The sequence below is a fragment of the Ceratotherium simum genome, chromosome 9 (genome assembly GCF_057802395.1).
Source record: "Ceratotherium simum simum isolate JZ-2026a chromosome 9, ASM5780239v1, whole genome shotgun sequence".
NCBI classification, from domain to species: domain Eukaryota; kingdom Metazoa; phylum Chordata; class Mammalia; order Perissodactyla; family Rhinocerotidae; genus Ceratotherium; species Ceratotherium simum.
In genome coordinates, this window is record NC_141908.1 from 81,267,128 (window position 1) to 81,286,175 (window position 19,048).

The 19,048-nt window shown below is 52.2% G+C and overlaps 1 protein-coding gene across 3 annotated transcripts in view; it reads left to right on the forward strand.

Moving 5' to 3' along the window:
• The window catches only part of NRP2 (neuropilin 2), a 111,503-nt gene that overhangs the window by 47,554 nt on the left and 44,901 nt on the right, over window positions 1-19,048 (forward strand). For all 3 annotated transcript variants that reach the window (XM_087435683.1, XM_004426832.3, XM_004426828.3), the window contains exons 8-11: window positions 7,995-8,139; window positions 10,614-10,963; window positions 12,738-12,882; window positions 16,930-17,046. In XM_087435683.1, the coding sequence (XP_087291809.1) occupies window positions 7,995-8,139; window positions 10,614-10,963; window positions 12,738-12,882; window positions 16,930-17,046 (757 nt within the window). The remainder of the gene's footprint in view (window positions 1-7,994; window positions 8,140-10,613; window positions 10,964-12,737; window positions 12,883-16,929; window positions 17,047-19,048) is intronic.

Sequence of the window (19,048 nt, forward strand, 5' to 3'; positions counted from 1 at the left end):
ACGTGGGGAACCATGGAGTCACAGTGGAAGACAACTGGTGGCCAGGCTCTCAACAATTCCATCCAGGCCATGCTGGTCCTCTTGCATCCAGAGGGAAACTGGCTTCCTTGATATTCAGTCCAGGGGTCGAGAGGTACGTTTTCCTGGAAAGCCTCCACTAGCGTGGCAATCTGAAGGCCAGTCGTGTTTGGACAGCCTGGCTCAGAGCCCAGGCCCATCACGGTGGAGTTTGGGCTCCATCCTAGGATCCTGAGGACGCAGAGTTGGAAGGAGTTGCTTTGCATTTGATTCGGCCATATCCCTTCAAAACAGATAAACACCCCACTTCAAAAATCCTCTGTCCTATATTTATTTTCTAAATTAAAACAAATCATTTTGAAAGCCATTTGGAAATTTAAAACCCTCTGTGAAATTATCAGAGACTTAGGAGGAGAGAGAGTGGTGTCAGAAAACCAAACCTTCAAATCTGTCGGCTAACAGAACCACGTGGCGTCTGTTTTCAGATCTTCTGGGGCAATGGGACGTGTGACCTTGGAAGTTTCTCGTAACAGCCCTGTGCCTCAGTGTTTCTGTCTGCCCAGATGGAATGGTGCTGCAGCCGCTGTTGGCAGAGCTCCTTGGGATCTGTAGATGGAAAGCTCTCTGTAGATATAAGTAATGTATTAGACCCACAGAGCTCTTCTTGAGCACAAGCAAGTTATCAATTTAAAAAGTAACAGGGCCCCATGGGATGTTTATCTGCCTCTTTTAGAATCATAGGTCTGGAAGGGACCTGAGAAGTCATTAGATCTCTCCCTGCATCTGACGGGGCCTGCACTTGAGCTGCCTCTGATAAACATTACCCCTCTTAAGCTTTATTCTTCTGTTAAGAATGCAATTATTCCTCCGAATAATAATTTTGAGTTTTCAAAAATTACCCTTTTTTTTAACCTCCTGGTGGATGACTGGCTTCCCCTTATCCCTTTTATTGTAGTAATTTTGTTTATTGTATATAAGATTAGGCCCATAACTCAAACCATCAGCTAGTAATGGGCCTCGGACTCCAGAAGTCGAGGATGCGATTGCATCGTCTAACCAGGGTTGTGCATTATCAGAAGAGGGCCAGTGCCCTTTCCAAATTCAAGTCGTTCGTCGATCTGCCCCTCAGTTATAACGGGGAAGAATCCAGGGCCCGAGATAATTAGGTTTGTCCCTTATCCATTTGCATGGGATGAGGTCAGATCTTTCCCCTCTCCACTTAGGAAGCTCCAGGGAAGACTTCATTATACAGAGGCTGGGACCCTTTCCTCGCTGGGCTCCTGTGGCTGGCTTCACCCAGCTCCCGAGGGTCCTGAGTCATCTCCGGGAGCTGAGGCTGGCCTCCTGGCGCTTACAGACTTGATGCTAAATTCCCTCTGCATCCCAGGTCACCGCCAAGCCCAGGGGCAGTGGGGCAGAGCAAGTAGGGAGGGGAAGAGGAAGCACCCTGTGCCCTGACCCCGCCTCTCTAGATGAGCACTGGAGTGACCGGCTCACCGGGCAGACTGTCAGGCTCTCTGCAGGCACATCGCCCTGCTCTGTGGTCTGCTGAGAACCCACCAGAGGAAGAATGCAGGTGGCAGGTGGGCCCAGGAACTTCACTTCCTGCACCCCTTCCTCTCCTGCCCAGCTAGAAGTTAAAGGCGCCTCCGCAGCAAGTGTGCGCTGTGTCGGGAGGCCCTTCGCACCCAGTGAGCATGTCTGTTCCTCCCCCGCCTTTACAGGGGGACCTGCCGGTCCCTTCCAGCCCTCATTGCTCTGATGCCGCACTCCCCCACGCCACTCTCCTCTGGCCCCAAATCCCTGAGCTGCCCTCCCCTCTCCTCCCTGATGCTTTCCTGTCTCAAATCCTGAAACCCTAATCCTGTTAGTGTGCTGTGTTCCAGGGCTCAGCATCTCGTCTCGATGGGGGTAACATAATCCCGCAGTAAATCTGACAGCCCCACGAGGCCCACACAGATGGGGATGTGCACGTCCCACCCACCTCTACCCTGGGACACACTCTGCTCCTCTCCCTCCTCCTTCACCTCAGCAAAACCACTTGATGACAAAAACAGCCCAAAAGTAAAGGAGAGGAGACAGGAGGGCATCCTGGTCCAAGTGAGCATGCCCCACCCTCACCCGTCCCCGTGTCCCCTCCCCCTCCCCCTCTCTCTGTCATATATATATATATATGAGAGACACATCCCTTCTGACGCTGTCTGGCCAAGTTCCCACATCCACTAAAATGAAAGCAACTTTAAAAATATTTTATTGTCTTTAAGGAGGAGTTTTAAGAGAGAAATGTCAGGATCGTGATTTACAAAAAGGAAAAAACAAGTCCGTTACCTGAACATCATCTTCCTGAGTACAGCAGCCCCACCCCCGCCCTGAGCCTGTTTGGTGCAACAAATTAATCAAACAGGATGGTGTTCATTGATTGACACTTCATTTTTCCAGGTAGACCCCATGGCTCTGGACGAGGATGAGTTGGTACAGTTGTTGCTGAGACGAATTTTTGAATGTGCTGCTGGTTTCCCATCTCTGCCCTCCACTCCCGCCTCCTCTCTTTTCTGCCCACTTTCTTCCTCTCCTGCTTGAGTTCTGTGCCAAGCAGATTGAAAAGGAGAACTTGGGATGCAATGAAACATTTATTAGTGGAGAGAAATATTTATTAAAAAAGAAAGGAAGCGGAAGAAGAAGATCTCCTGCACACTTTCCACCTCAGGGCTCAAGCGCTGCCTTGTCTTTGGAAAATGTCCCGCTTTCCTTGCAGTCCCTGGAGTTGGCTGCATTCAGATATTTATGGCAAAACAGAAGTAAACTGCAGGTCACACCTGCAGTGTGTGACCTTCACCTGTAGTGAAGAGACGGGCATGTGCAGGCTGAGTGCCGAAGCCTTTCTCACACCGGAGGCCGGGCCCCTCAGGAGAGCCTGCTTCCTTTGGCCGAAGGCCGGCCTGGGGGAGGAAGGTTCGACAGCGGTAGCACTGCCTCTCTCCAGTAGGGAGCTCTAGGACTTGGGCAGACGTGGAGCGTCCACACTGTCCTGGGCCCTGGATGTGGCTGGCAGAGATCAGTGGTGTACAGGAGAGGGACTTAGGCCTGGCAGAAACGCCCCTGTCCCGAGGCCTCCAAGGGACGCAGGCCAAACGCTGGCTGTCCTCAGCTGTGCCAAAGCCACCGCATGTTCTCCAAGGAGGACATACCAGGGATCAGCAGGGAGAGGCGGCTACAACTAGAAGTGGGGGGAAAACAGAGAAAAGATGACCTCAGAAACCATCAGTGATGCTTTCTGGCGAGATGTTTCTTGTTAGATTATATATATTATTTCCTTTTATTTTACCCAGTATTACACGTGTATGAGCTACAGGCATGGTCAAAACGTGTTGACTTTCTTTTTCTGGGGGGGTGTAGATAATAACCAAACTGGGATGTTGGGTAGCAGCCAACTGAATTGGCAGGTGCCCCCTCCCCCAGAGGTGCAAATCAGAGAATCCGAGAAGTGCCTCGGTTTCAGCCTCTGTCTTACTGAAAACAAACCAAACGGCTCAGGAATCAACTGGAAAGTGGTGGATTATGTTCAGAATTCAGCACGGCACCAAATGGATTATCCAAACCACTGTGTGCCCTGAATTGTTTTTTTAACTTTTTTACAGAGATGCACTTGAAGAAATCTTTATATTCAACATAGCTTCATATATATACATGTGTATATATATACACACACACTCCTATATGTATATAATTTTTTTTAATAATCGCAACATAATCAACACTATCCCCACCCCTTAAGAAAACTGGAGTTACCTTGAGCACACTTCTGGTTTTCCTCTGGGTGGTAAAGCAACCATATTAGCATTTTTCTTTTAAAATTAACAAAAATGTGTACCATCGGGGACATCCAGCTTCTCAGGCAGATGTTACAATTTGGTCATCGCGTTTGATACGTGCTTGTCTGGGTTTCCCTGGCGCTGACATCCAATGAGCTGTCCCAGCCTTCTGGACACCTCCTGTGAAGTCATGGTCTGATGATTTCGGCCTCAAGGTGAGACTCAAGAGTCAGTGGCTTCCAGAACTTGACCTCTCCCAGCTGAACAGAGACCCCTCGTTACCTGTGACGGGTCTTCACCCAACGCGTGTCCTGGGCATTGTGCAGGTGTTGGAGCCAGCCAGGCCAGTAGACTTGCCTGTCTATCTGCAGGCCTGCTATTGACTTTATCTTCTTGAAGGAGAAACTGAGGTATCTAAGGTTTATTGATTTGCCTGTAGTGATTCAGCGAGTTGGCAGGGGATAGGGAATAAAACCCATTTCCTGGCATCATTTCCCATGCAACCAACCCCTTACCTTGCAACGCCTCGACTGGAAGCCAAGAATCCATCTCAGAGAATTTGATCAGAAAACATATGAAGGGTGATTCTGAAACCACAGAAGCATTGAGAAAGTCATAAAGATGTATAATATATGATAGCATTTACCAGCTATAAATAGGGGGATGCAGGGAGAAAAATAGAGACCTTGTAAATCCATTGGGTCAGGAGAAATAGAAACTGCTTAATATTTCATTAAAAATGGATTTTCATAAATTGCACTTTGATATCTTTTGGCAAAAGACAACATGTGAGGACCAAGGTGTTGTTATTCATTACTCTCCATTACTAACAACTTGAACTGTTATTGAACCAAAACATCAGCAAGGTTTTTCTCCCTCTGAGAGGGCACTCACCGTGCATTCTGGGCACTGTCTGAAGTGTGTCAGACCCACAGCCCCGTCCACGCGGGCGCTGAGACTGTACGGGCGATGGAACAAAACGCCCTCTTACAGAGGGGACGCCGGGGGCAGTTCTAGATTGGAAGTTCTTGTGAAGAAAACCTTAGAACTTGGGGGCCAGAGAGGACCTTACAGACCAACCCATCCATCTCCTCCTTTAATTTAAGAGGAAACCGGGCCTGAGAGAGGTAGGGATATTTGCCCACACTTACGAGTGAATTAGCAGCAGAGTCTGGCTCCTGGTCCTGGTTCTGGCTCAGTGGTGTTTGGGTTTTTCCCAGTCTTCCACCCTCGGAGTGAGAGGTGTATAAAGAGTTTCCTAAAATAAGACTGTGGTCCTTCAGCAAAGGGTTCAGAGGGCAGAGGGCAGACACGAGCACAAGGTCAAGGGTGAACAAGAAACCAAGAAGGAGTGAGGCTCAGAGACATGAAGGATGACATGAGGCCAGGTTGAAGGAGCCTTCATTTGGATCCCGGGGTGGGAGAGAGCGAGCAGAATGGAGTGGCAGAGTGCGGTTCAATCTGAGCAGCCAGGTAGATGGCCTGGGGTGGATAAGCCTCATGCTCACCTCCCACTCTGACAGATGCCCCTGTAGGCAGAGGTCTGGGGGCTCACCAAAGCCCTTGGCCACGCGCCAGAAAGACCAACCCCCCCCCCCCCAGGGCATGTACACACCCGAGTGTGCACCCCCAGCCCTCATGCAGCCACACTCACACGCACGCCAGCCCCCCAAAGGCATTCAGAGACACAGTCATTTCCTTACTGAGGAGAGGCAGAAAAAGTTTCTTGGTGTTTCTGCCAAAGCTGAGAATGCAGGGGTCAGATAAGATAAAATTGGATATTAAAAACACATAAGACGTGCTGTGTTTCTAAACGGTACCAGCGTGGTGTGTATGCTGTGGATTAGCAGCTGTGTTAAAGTTCACATCCACTCAACACTCCCATCGTGTACTCACATGGAAATCCAGCCCCCGTATGAACCTCAGCATCTCCTGCTGGAGGCCACACACGGCCGCGTCCCCATCCTCAGGGAGCAGGCCAATGGTGGCCCCCCCACCGCTCACAGCACCGTCCGAAATAAGCCAAGTGCTGCATTTGCTTCCTCCTTGCCAAAACAAAACAGGAAACAAACAAAAAGCCTCCTCCTCCTGCTGAATTCTAGAAGAACCAATTAATCTCTTGTCCCTGGATTCAGCTCCTCCACCCTCTCCTCGGAGCCCTTTATAAGCCCCCGGCGAGCTGAGGAGTGGGCCGGGCGAGGCCCTTCCTGGGCCCTGACCCTCCTCTGGTCATCCCTCCCCGGAGGCCGGGCCTCTCCCCAGCCCTCTCTGTGGGCCTTTTCCAGGTGTCCGGCTCTGACCCTCTTTCCTTCTGCTCCTTCTTTGTCCTCACTCACTCTGCAGGAAGCAGCCGGTGGAACCCGGGAGAGGAGTGGGCCAGCCGTCCTGCTGTGCACTCCCTGCGGTCAGCACGGCAGCAGAGGAGGACCAGGCAGAGGCTGCCTGAAGAGGAGAGGGAGCCCAGGCTGGGTGGGAGCTCCCCTGGATTCAGCGGGCTGAGCACCAGGAACAAGGGGTTTAAACTGAATCTGGCAGGCTGGTGAAAGCCTATTTCCTCCCTTCCTTTCCTCTCTTTTTCTTAAGCCAGACACTTGCCCTCATTTGGTTGCAAAGGTGTGATGTCTCTTACCCTCCAGCCCACCATCAGTGGTGTGCTATTGAATGGCTCTAGCTTTTGACTTTAGCAAGTGGGAACTAGGAAGGGTTCAAGGTTGCCAAATGGCAGAGTTCCTAGTTACAGTTCATGGGAAGAAAGGACCACGTTGTTAGTTAGCTCTAAGCTTCTGGGCTGCTGTTTGCTGTTACCTAGAGCATCCTAAGTGGGGATTTATAAACACACTGGGAACACAACACTGGACAGCAACTCTACCTCCATCCAACCCATGCATGGAGACCTACCGGCTCCGTGACTCCTAGCCAGGACTCCATTAAAGGACGAGAGTCAACCTAGGAACCATGGTAAGGGCTTTGGATGCAGACAGACATCTCTGAGCCTTAGTGTCCTCATCAACAAAATGGAAAGAACACTGCTGACCTCCTGGGACGTTGTAGACGTAATATACCAAATATACCAGTTTCCCCATTCCTCTTGTCCCAGCCTGGCAGTGCCAAACACTTGGCATGTTACAGGTCTCATGAGCTGAGGCATCTAGTCCCCCGCCCAGGAGAAATTGCCAGTTGTTGCAGAGTTGGCTGTGTGTGGATCTACAGAGTCACCTGGTTGTCGTAGCTGTCACATATATGATTTAGAGGTGGTGGTTGGTTGGTTTTTCCCTCCACCTTTATCCAGGGAGACCAAGAGAAACTCACATATAATCGCTCCAGCTACTTTTTTCTTAATGGAGAGTACAAGAAACCATAAGGTCCATATGGCAGTTATTGATTCAGGCCATCTGGGAAGCTAGGACTTGCTCCTACCGTGTTGGGTTAGAAGCTACTCCAAAAGCCTTTCCTCCCATAAGAGATGCATTGGTCAGATGGGGACAGGATGGATTTCATTACAGGGCAGGACTACAGCGAGGCGAAGCCGGAGCAGGACTCTGAGGGACTGTCTGCAACCCTGACCCTACAACAAAGACCAGAGAACTGAGAAAGTGTCGATTGACACAGGGGCCTTGGGGGTAGACGGTGCCCCCACCCTCTCGCCCATTCCTGGAGCAGGGAGGCCTCTAAGTAACTAACAAAAACAATTGTGAAGCACGTTATAATTATAAAATACCCCGCAAAGATTCCTATATGCCTGCAACATGAGGAAGAGGGAGAGTCAAGTTCAAGCTAGTGAGTGAGGGCCGCCAGCCCTAAAAGATGACATTTCTGTCCATTTTTAAAGGATAGCCTACTTTTTCCTCTCTCTCTCTCAGCTTCTGAAAGTGTTTTCCTTCTCCAGGAGCCTCCTCTGCTTGCTCTCAGCCCAGAGGCAAAATTTTCCTTCCCTCTAAAAGTTTTTGTGAAGACCATTTATTGTTTTCAAGTTAGAGCAGTATGAGAAATTGAATTTTTTTTCATGGTGCTTCTAAAAAAGTCCCAAACAACAAAACCACTGATGATTTTTAAGCTTAAAGGAAATAAAATTCAACAGAACTTTCCCACCCCCCTCAAAGACGGCTGGAGTGGCTGAACTACAAACCGGGATTTCAAGATCATGGTTGTCGTCTCATGTTACAGGTCTTCCAAGCCAACAACGATGCCACAGAGGTGGTTCTGAACAAGCTCCATTCACCGCTGCTGACCAGGTTCGTCAGGGTCCGCCCACAGACCTGGCACTCGGGCATCGCCCTCCGGCTGGAGCTCTTCGGCTGCCGGGTCACAGGTGAGGTGGGGCGCCAGGGAGAGAGGGGAGCTGATCGCGTCCTGGGCTCTGCTCCCTCTGTCAGCCTCTGCAGACAGTGCGATTGTCCCACATGGCCTTTCCAGAAGGACTGGCTCAGGGACTCAAGTCTTAGCAGATTTCGTCTTTTCATTTGTTCATTCATTCAGTAGATATTTATTAAGCAGCTACTATTTCTGCTAGCTAATGTTTGTTGAATGCTAACTGTGTACCAGGTTCCATTCTGAGCACTTGGAGTGTGTTGTCTTTTATAAACCTCCTAAGGACTCCATGAGTAGGTATTAGTATTCTCTCCTCTGTACAGATGAGGAAACCAGGACTTGGAGACTAGGTCACCCGGCCACTAAAGGGTCAAGTCCGGGTTGGAATTCAGAGCCACTGCTCTCCAGTGATCCTCTCTGCTGCCTCAGCTCAGGCCCAGAGCTCTGCAAGGTGCCATGGATACAATGATGGGCACCACAGACCAGTTCTGTGTGGGCATCTGGACAAGTTGAGAAGACATGGCCATAAACAAACTATAAATAAACGTAAAATCAGAACTGTGATGAAGAGCATTTTAGGGGGCTGGAGCCAGTCCAGGAGGCCAGGGAGGCCTCCTCGAGGAGGTGGTGACTGAGCTGAGGGCAGAGGGCACACAGACATTACCTGGTGATGAGGGGAGGGAAGGCACACCAGGCAGTGTTCACAGCTTGCTCAGTGGCACTGTGGCCAGAGGGACCAAAAGAGAAAGGGAGGGGCAGGCATGGTGTGTGAGCTGAGACCCTAGGGGTACAATGTAGAGGACAGGTTGGAGGGACCAGAGTAGGAGCTGGGACAGCCTGAGGGGGCTGCTGTGGTGATACAGGTGGGAGATCATGGTGGCTGGACCAGCCCCAGCCCTTTATGGACAATCTGAACCCTTCGTCGTGTGGACTCAGCTCGGAGCAGGCAAGTGGCTGCTTTGGCCTGGAAGGGTCTTCAGTGCCCGTCCACCCTCCGCCTTTTCCTCTGGGTGTTTCAGCTCTGATAGGGAGTGCTCCACCGGGAAAGCCTGTTTTAAGCTTCTAGTTAAAACACCTCGCATTTGTACATTCTCCATATTTTTCACATCCCTTTCTTATACGACATCTCACTACTCTTTCTAACAACCCTGTGAGGTGAGTGGAGCAGAAAACCAAGACTCAAAGAGATGAAACAGCTTGCCAAAAATCACCCACCTAGGAGGTGGCAGAGCCAGGAACTGAACCCATGTTTTCTCAATACGAAGTCTGGCTCTTGTCACCTTTACACAGAGACTGGCTTCCCTCTTATGGGAGTGGTTCATCCTAATTCCACCCAGAGGCCTGTGTTCTGTCCGTTTCACTGTTCCAGGCCAGTACAGGCTACCCAGCGAGAACTTAGTTAAGACTCGTTGTCTTGAAGGTTGAAAGGAGAGAACCAGTGGACTTGAAGAAAAGGGACCACCTGGAGAATCACTTGATCTGTAACTCGGTTTACCAGTGTGTAATGCACACAGACTGTAGACCCTGCCTCGCCAGATGCCACTCATTCATGCGTTCTGCACTCACTCATTCGCCCTATGAATGCTTACTGACGGCCTGCTGTGCACAAGGCCCCACACGGGGCCCGGCCAGCCAAGTGAGCAGAGCAGATGGGGTCTCTGACATGGGGGAGCTTTTAGGCTAGTGGACAAGACAGACAATACACAAGTGCAAGTCCTGGATAATTATACACTAGGCTGCATGTATGCAGGGAAAGGACAGGGTGCTCTGAGACAGAATGACTGAGGGCATCTCACTGTTGATTGACACTTTGGGGACAGCCTTTCCTAGGATGTGACACTTAAGCTTGGGGGGTGAGTAAAGGTTATTCTGGTGATGACTGAGGGAAGAGCATTTTGGGTGGTGGGAACAGCGTGTGAGAAGGACCCAAGGCAGTAAACAGCTGTGATGTCACAGGTGGAAGTGACCACCTGACCCCGGGAAGGTTTCCGTTTAGCTGGGAGAACAGTCACCCGGGAAACAATGCTCAGCAGGGCTCCCCTGCACTCCCCGCCCCTGGGCGGGTCAGTGGGGACTGGTGACACCAACAAGGATATGAGCATCCTTGGCTAACAGCATGAGATGCTTAGATGTGCCAGGCACTGCGCTGTGAGCTTTTATATAGTAACTAGTGGAATCCTCACAACAGCTCCCAAGAGGTAAGGAGTGCTCTTAGCCCTCCTTTAGACCTGAGGAAATCGAGGCATGGAGAGATTCACTCATTTGCCTAAGGCCATGCAGCTAGTAAGTGGCAGAGCAAACATGAACCCTGACAGCCTGGCTCCCAGCCCAGGCCCTTAACCACGGTGCTGTATGACCTCGAAATGCAAAGAAATCAGGGCCGACTTTACATGCTGGATAGCTGCGTTCTTTTACAGCCCCTACACATGAGGGTGGTCCCGGGCACGACCTCTGTGTCTTCCTCCCCTCTTGCAGATGCCCCCTGCTCCAACATGCTGGGGATGCTCTCGGGCCTCATCGCAGACTCGCAGATCTCTGCCTCCTCTACCCGCGAGCACCTCTGGACCCCCAGCGCTGCCCGCCTGGTCAGCAGCCGCTCTGGCTGGTTTCCCCGGATCCCTCAGGCCCAGCCGGGCGAGGAGTGGCTTCAGGTGGACCTGGGAGCGCCCAAGACGGTGAAAGGTGTCATCATCCAGGGGGCCCGTGGAGGGGACAGCCTCAGTGCCGTGGAGGCCAGGGCGTTTGTTCGCAAGTTCAAAGTCACTTACAGCCTGAACGGCAAGGACTGGGAGCATGTCCAGGACCCCAGGACCCAGCAGCCAAAGGTAGGCCATTGCTGGGGGCTCTCTAACCTCACCCTAAAGGGGGAGGTTAAGTCGGGGGTGCTGGCTTCCCATCTAGACAGTCATCACCAAGCCCTGTAATCCAATAAACCAAATATTAACTGAGAGATTGCTTTGTGCCAGGCACTCTGCTAAATGCCCTATTTCAATCCTCACAACGTCCCTAGAGGTGGACCCTTTTGTCACTCCCACTTGAGAGATGACAAAACTGAGGCTCGCTCTCACGCACCTGCGGGAGAGCTGTGGTCAGACACGGTTCTGGCTCCAGAGCCCGAACGCCCGACCGCTACTCAACACGCCTTTCTGTCAAGTTGGACGCCCTCTACACCCTCTTCCAGATAAAGTTCCCTTGGAATTGGCCAGACAGCCAAAGGGGATGTGGTTTCTGGAGGCTAAACTATAGAAACTACGGAATTACTTCCAAAAGCAACTGTGTTTTTCCCAATGTTGCTGCATCCTCTGTATTTTCCTCGTCTGACTCATAGATCTTTCCTGCCTCTCATACTGAGGTGGGGGGAGGTGAGGGAAGCTCACTCCAGGCCAGGGGTGTAGGCCAGTGCAGCCAGCCCTCTCCCATCGGCAGGGTGAAGGTCAGCCCTCAAGATGGAGGAGCCCCAGGAAGCCACCACCTCTGTCCACCAGGTCAACCTCCTGGGCAGCCAGCATTCCGACGCTCGTGTCTCAGTCACCCCTCATCTTCCTCAGAAGAGCAGGCCCCTGACAAGGACGGGGCTATGACGTGTCTCTGTTTGGCCTCCTTTCTAAGCACGTGTTCCCATCCTTAAAACAGAGGCAGGGCTGGGTTGGAGGTTTTGCGATGCTGGTGTAAACTCCCAGCTCACAATTCCAGAGGCTTGGAAAGGCTCAGGGCTTGGTAACTGGAACCTTCAGTGGATGGAGCAGAAGTCGGACCACAGGCTTCCCCGGGGAGAGCTGACCCTGCCTCTTGCTAACCGTTTGGGGGGCTGGGAAGGAGATGAGCTTAGCGGGGTCAGAGCCTGCCCTCCCGTGACAGTGCCCCCGTTTGGAGTTGTGGACCCAAGGCATCCTGCAAAAGGGGGTGGTCCTACCACGTTCCTGATGCTAATCAGCACCGCCCCTGGCTGTCCCTAAGTCAGTGACTCTGGGTTGGGCCCCAGCTGGCTTCCACCAGTTTTATGTACTGCGGATCTAGGGGCAGTCTCTGTTGACGGAAGTGCCTCCACTGACCAAGGCTTGGGCAGCACATCTCAGACTGTCCATGTGTGACCAGAGGACGTTGTGGTTAACCTGGAGAAGGAACATCACTGTCCCTCAGCCTCTCCGTGGGCTGGGAGCCGTCAGTCAGCTGGGACTTCCTAAGTCTAGACTTTCAGGCATTAGAAAGAGAACTCCAGTTAGAACTTCTTTTTCTAATAGACAGAACTTCAGAACAGGAAGGCAGCCTCCACGAACTTCTCGTCTCTGCCTGAGTCCCGCGTAGGGCTCATGCGAGCCTGGTTCTTCCCCGAGCCCTCGGTTCAGGTCCAGGAGAGAAGACAGATCCTGGCAACTGCCCCTGTCGTCTGCTCCCTTGTTTCTGTGTTTCTGGGTCTCTCACCACCTTCCAGGTGAATGGAAACCTTGGTCTGAGGGTGGCGCTCCCGTGGACACTGATGTCCAGTGACCCTGGTCAGCTGAAACGCAGCCTTCTGCTCGGATGTGAGGGGTGGGGGGAGAAGGGAGGGAGAGCAGAGAGGAGGCCCCAGAGAGGGCTGAGCGCCTGTCTCCCTTGCAGCTCTTCGAAGGGAACGTGCACTACGACACCCCTGAGCTGCGGAGGTTCGACCCCGTCCCGGCGCAGTACGTGCGGGTGTACCCCGAGAGGTGGTCGCCAGCCGGGATCGGGATGCGGCTGGAGGTACTGGGCTGCGACTGGACAGGTGAGGCCCTGGCTTCCTGAATGCTCCCAGAGGAGGTCAGACCATGACGTGGACGGGGGTGCAGGGGGCGGCCACACTGGGGAAGCCCTGTCAGACCCCAACCCTGCAGACCCTGCCCCCCCAGGGCCCGCCGTGCCGTCCTGCCCCAGGCCGCGGGCACTGCAGCCTCTGCTTTCGGGACAGTGTCTCAGGGGATGCGCTCTGTCTTGTTTGAAGGATCATTTCAGTTCTCCCAGCCGAGTCTCTCAAAAACAGATCATGACCACACACCCCCCAACCCAGATTCAATTAGAGCCTGACTCTTCAGGCCAGAGGGCTGTGACTGTTGATTTAGGGAAGGAAAAAACCCCTCATGATAATAAAGTAATCGGTTTATGTCTGAATCTGGCCTCCAGATGTCAGCGGCGAAGAGACTTCGTTTTCATTCTGAAGCCACATCTGTAAAAGGCATCTGTTTGCTCAGGAGGGACCCTGTGGTGGGGGAGCTGAGGGAACAGGACTTCTGCCCAGGATGTGCAGGAGTCCTGCTCATTCTTGCCCCCCAGGCGGCCCGGCCCAGGGAGCACCTCCATCCTCCTTACGGGATGAGGCCCGCAGAGCACACCCACCCTTCTGTTCCCGGAAAGGTCCTTGTCCCCTGAGTTGGGCCCCACTGCCTTGGCAGAGCTGGCACCAGAGCTCACCCAGAGCTCACTCCCTCCTGCCAGAAGGCTCTGGGAGCCCCCCAAACCCAGCACGGCGGAGCAGCACTGCCCGCTCCACCGGGGCCCCCAGGCTCTCCGTTTCCCTGTCTCTGCTGTCCCTGTCACCGATCACCTGACAGGGCATCGTGAAGAATTAGTAAGAGTGTCAGAGAAGTGCTTTGGGCCCCCAAAGAGAAGAGTGCCGCCTGTGTGTTGCCAGATGGTGCAGAGGAGGAGGACCGGAGAGGCCGCGGGCCGGGTGCCGGCCCAGTGAGCCTCCCCGTCCCTGGGATTGAAGGCAGCCCCCAGGAACACGTCCTCTCCCCAGCGTGTAGGGTCGGGCCAGGTCTCCCTGCAGCCAGTGCATGTGGGCCCCCTGGCCTCCTCCAACAGTGACACAAGCTGGCTTCACTTATGGCCTCCTCAGACTCGGGTTGTAGTGCAGTGGACCCAGGGGCTTCTAGGCACCGGCCTTCTAATGTCTCCACGATCATCCACAATTTAAAATAAATTTAGATCACGACCCACCTGACTTACAAGCACACGTGCGCACGTGCACACACACCTGTGTACACGTGGGCACAGGCATCGTCCACTGCCTGGGCTAGGGGGAGTATTGCTGAGCACAGGCCTGCCCCCGCCAATGGCTGCGTTGCCCCAGACAAGGTCCTTGCCTCTGAGCATCTTGGTTATCTTAGCTGAGAAATGGGCATGGTAACAGTATGTCTACAGCCCTCAGATTGTTACGAGCATTCGGTAAATACTGGGCGCTCCTAATAAACCTGTTACAACAAGTGAATGTACCTGAAAGGAAAGGTTACCCCAGCAGAGGTCCTCTTCACGTGTGGGTGGATGCTGGGAGGTCGTAGTCCATATTTGAAGATGCTAGTCATGACCCGTTAAATTGACCCCACAACCTGCTAACGAGTGTGACATACAGTTTGAAAACCTCACAGATCTGGACCAACGCCTCTCTCACAGATGGGGAAACTGAGTCCCAAAGAGAGGAAGCCACTTGCAGAGTTCGCTCACTGGCTGAGGACTGGCTCGTCCTTCCCTCCCCTCCTCTGCCCTCTCCCAGACTGGCCCTGCTTTATGACTGCCTGGACAGTTGCTAATGGCCTCTTCCGATTATTGCTCCCCACCCCAGCCAGCCCCAGTTACCCTGGCAGTGGTCAGCAATAGGTTTCTCATTTCAAAGTCCTGCCTGGCCATTCCTGGGAAGATCGGAGTTGGGGCTTGTTACCCTCTGCCCAGCCTCCTTCCCTTTGAAGTCTGTGACATCTGGTTTCAATTGTGGGGAGCGCTGAGTTCGATGGGCAGTTACCTCTGCACACCCAGTACAAACGCAGAGGACACAGGCCGGCTGCCACTCCCTCCTGTCCTTCACACAGCCAGCCCTCTCGTTGCCTCGCCGGCCCTTGTGCCTTGGCTTTGCCATGATCTCCACCAACCAGCTTACCCGCTTGGCTACCTGACATTTCCAGAAGCTGCTCTCCTAGGCCAAGTGGCCTTCCTGCTTTTCACATCTCCCTTTGTTTCTGCGACTCATCCCTGGTTCACTTCTGCAGTCCCACCCCAAAGGATAACAGGAAAGGTAAAGGGCTGGGTGGAGTGGCTCAGCCAAATAATTTCACAAGGCTGCCTCACCTTCGAAGTTTGTGTTTCAAATAATTCCTTCTCAGCTTGCTGCCCAGAGTTTGCTTTACAACTGAGTTTGCGATTCCACGACACGGTGACTAATCTGAACTCACAAATTAGGACGCTTCGAGGTTTTGCTATTTACCGTGAGCGAGAGGCAGACACGGCAAAGGGAAGTAGGAGCGGTTAGGTGCGTTGTATTTAATAGCAGAAAGATGGGAAGTCGACCGTGAAAAAGCTATTCAGCGTATTTAGTGATTTCCTTCAGCTCCTGGCTTTATTAGATGGTATCCTGAAGGGTGCCTGACAAAAGAGCCAAATCACACACAATGGTGCAAAGGAACATGTATAGAAAAGGGAGGAACAATGCCGGAGCTGCTTCGTGGAGTCTCGCTGGAGGGCGGCTCTGGGATGGAGACCCCACCCCACAGCACGTGGACTTGAACACCGGTTACCAGAGCTCCTTTTTGCCTGACTCATGGTTTCATTCATGTCGTAAGTGGTTGCTGAATGAATGACTGGGGTGAGCAAATAAACAAGGGTGGACGAATGAGTCACCTGGAGCCAAGGTCAGAACTGACCACCTGCAGCCACGTCGGCCCCGCTGGGTTCTGTTACATGCTACGTGTTATAACATTTTGAATAAGTTGCCAGCACTGACAAGTCTGGAGATTTTCCGTGGGGATATTTGGCTTCATGTGGGAACAAAAATTTTTTTGCAATATCTGGCCACCCAGATATTGCACCTCCCCTCGGGGCCTCAACTTACTGGAGCCAGTCATGGTGGCCTCCTTTAAATAAGGCATGCAAGATCCCCTCTGGAACCTTCCCTCCCGCACTGTACTCTCCCAACCCCCTATCACCCATCCTCCCTTACAGTAGCCTTGGGCATCCAGGAAGCATTTGAATTTGCTACACCCTGACCTAAAGGCACAGCCCCAAATTACTTCCACCAAGTGGAGTCTGGGCCCCTTTGAGTCCATATTCCTTTCCAGCCAGTTTTGCAAACACGAACCACAGTGTCTGGGGTCACACCTTCCAAGCTGTCTGGCTTCGCTTCCAGCTTTGGGGACTGTGCTTCTGATTGCCTTATTATAGGTGGGCCCCTACGTCTGGTTAGCTTTGGTTCAGAAAAGTTCTGTCTGACCCAGACAAGGCTGGAAGGAGAAAGTCTGTTCCACGTGAAGGCAGAGTTGAGTGGGGAAGGCACATCTGCAGCGCCCTTGGGGCAGTGCACGGAGAGGCCTTTTCCACAGAATGGAGCTTACTTCCTCAAGACCGAGATTTTTCCAAACCGTTTTGGTGGGCATCGTTCATTCTGTGTGTGTGCACCACGCACGCTCTGTCGTAACCAGAACACCCAGAGCACAGTGTAGCCCTGCCTTGGAGTCAGCATTGCCCACATCCATTCCTGTCTCCACGGTCCTCTTGTGCCGGACGCAGGGCCTCTGCTGTGGAGTAAAGGCGTGGGGTTGTGTCTGTGCCTCTGTCAGGCTGTTTCTGCAACTCAGGACCGTTCTCCTTCAGCTCAGGCGATGCTCCAGGCTTCCCTGACAGCACGTGGCGGTGACTCAGGGATGTGTGAGCGTCTTTGCTCTCCTTTCTTTCGCTTCTCTAAAAGCCCACGAGTGGAGAGGAAACAGTTTTCGGCATCTTTCTCCTGCTGGGCTTCAGCGCAGGCTGCAGCATGCAGCACTGACTCCCTTCCCTTCTCTTTACACAGACTCAAGGCCCACAGTGGAGACACTGGGACCCACCGTGAAGAGCGAGGAGACTACCACCCCATATCCCATCGACGAGGAGGCCACGGAGTGTGGGGAGAACTGCAGCTTTGAGGATGGTGAGGATGCTGTCAGAGTCCTATTTCATCCAGGATGGCATAGGTGCCAACCAACGGGCATGAAGGTGGCCTGTGGCTGGGGCAGGGACTAGGCATCCCCTGGGTCAGAGATCAAGGGCTTGGGTCAGTGGCCACTTACAACCAATCGAGAAGCATTCAAATACTGGAACAACCAGTAGAGCCCCACAGGCATGAACCCACTGGTCATCATCCAAGGGTCCATCTAAAGAGGACTGTCCTTTGGGAAATCCCCTTTTCTAGCCCACACTTCATGTCCTTAACCCACAGCGTGATGGCTTTTCCTACCAAGCTGTGTCTCCGAGGTACAGTCAGGGAAGGTCTGGTAGTCGTTGGGGTGATTTGGTTGTGGAGCGCCATAGTCCTGTTAACTGAGCAGTTAGCCATTCCTTCACTGCATCTCCCTGTGTGTTTCACCACCGCTGACAGAGGAGGTCTAACAATCACGGCTCAGAGAGAGCGCATGCCCGTGAATGCAGATCAGTGACAAAGGCAGAAATGGGAAGAGGCGCCTCAACTGTTCCTTCAGAACTCAGGGCCTCCCCATTTCAATCAGTCTCTTCACATGGGAAATCTGCAGTACTTTCGTCTTATCTTCTAAACATATCCAAGATATATAAAAACAATAACCGGCAGAGTCCAAAATACGTCACATTTTAAATCATACCACTAGGGTGATCAAGTATGAGGACATTCCTAACACACCGCAAATTTTGGAACACCTGGCATTTTTGGCTAGAATTTAATGCTTGACAGCCTCCATTTACAGTAAATTACTGATCGTTATTAAACGTTCATTGAACGAAATGAGGGAAGATTGGTGAGGAGACTTGGAAGTGATGGAGACAGAGAGATGCAGCACCAACTCCGTGGGTAGATGGCGAAATCTGTGGACCCCGCGTGCAGCCACCTGACACTGTGAGGAACTGTGCCTATGGGCTGGACGGCTTCTAACGTGCCTACACAGGAGAATGGGAGGGAAGCCAAAAATAAACGCTGAAGTTGTGTGACTGAAAAAATGATAATTTAGTGTATATGTTTTCAGGAATGTGCTTTTTGTATATTGTGTGGGCGGGGGGATACCATTGGTCAGGTTAGTTGAATACAGAATTCTGACATTTTAATGAACTTGTTTTATGAAGAGGAGAAAGATTTGGAGAATCTTCCAAGACATGTTTAAGATGGTTTGAGAGCCAAAGGTGGAATGCACAGGGAGTTAATATACGGTATCGGATTAGCAGAGTGAGCTCGGTGGAGGGTGGGCAAAGGGGGTTCTATCTGACTGGCATCCAAAGGAAAATTTAAGGGTTCTGCTGCAAACTCTCCAAAGTATCATATAATTTTCCGGTTTGTAGTGGTTTGTTTCATTTGAGGTTTCTTTGCTGGTTTCTCCCTTCTCTTTTTCTGCAGAAGATGTCTTTGTGGAATTTGGTTCCTGAGATAGTATGCATGTAAACATTAGAGAGGAATTATGGTATATTGAATTACTCCGTATTTTTTAACGGAAAAATAGAACTTCAGAAATTGTCAGGAGAAGGGGATGGTGAGGGCTAAGGGCCGACTTTCCAAGCCACAGGTTGATGCTTCTGTAATAGATTCCATGTGTTTCTTGTCGACTCAAGCTGCCTTTGGCTGAGGGTGTGCCAACTTTAAGTATTCTCTCTTGGGAAGGGGAGGCACAAACAGGACCTGATGGCTGTCTGCCTCTGAGGCCACAGAGTCCTTCCCTCCTAGAGGAGCCCCCCTTGACCCCACGGTGTGAGCATTTGTTTCCACCAGTCTGCTGTTCCCTTTAGACTTCCTAACCTGCATTCTAGGCCTTCCCCACGGAAATTCCTCTCTGGGAACCCTGAGAAGGGAAGTGAGGAGGCCAAAGACCCCGCTTCCTCCCGCTACCAGCATTAGCCAGCACTTTCCGCTGTCTCTGCAGCCATTGCCGGCAGGCGTCCAGACCTGGGTTCCCGTTTCCTCTCTTTCCCCGCCT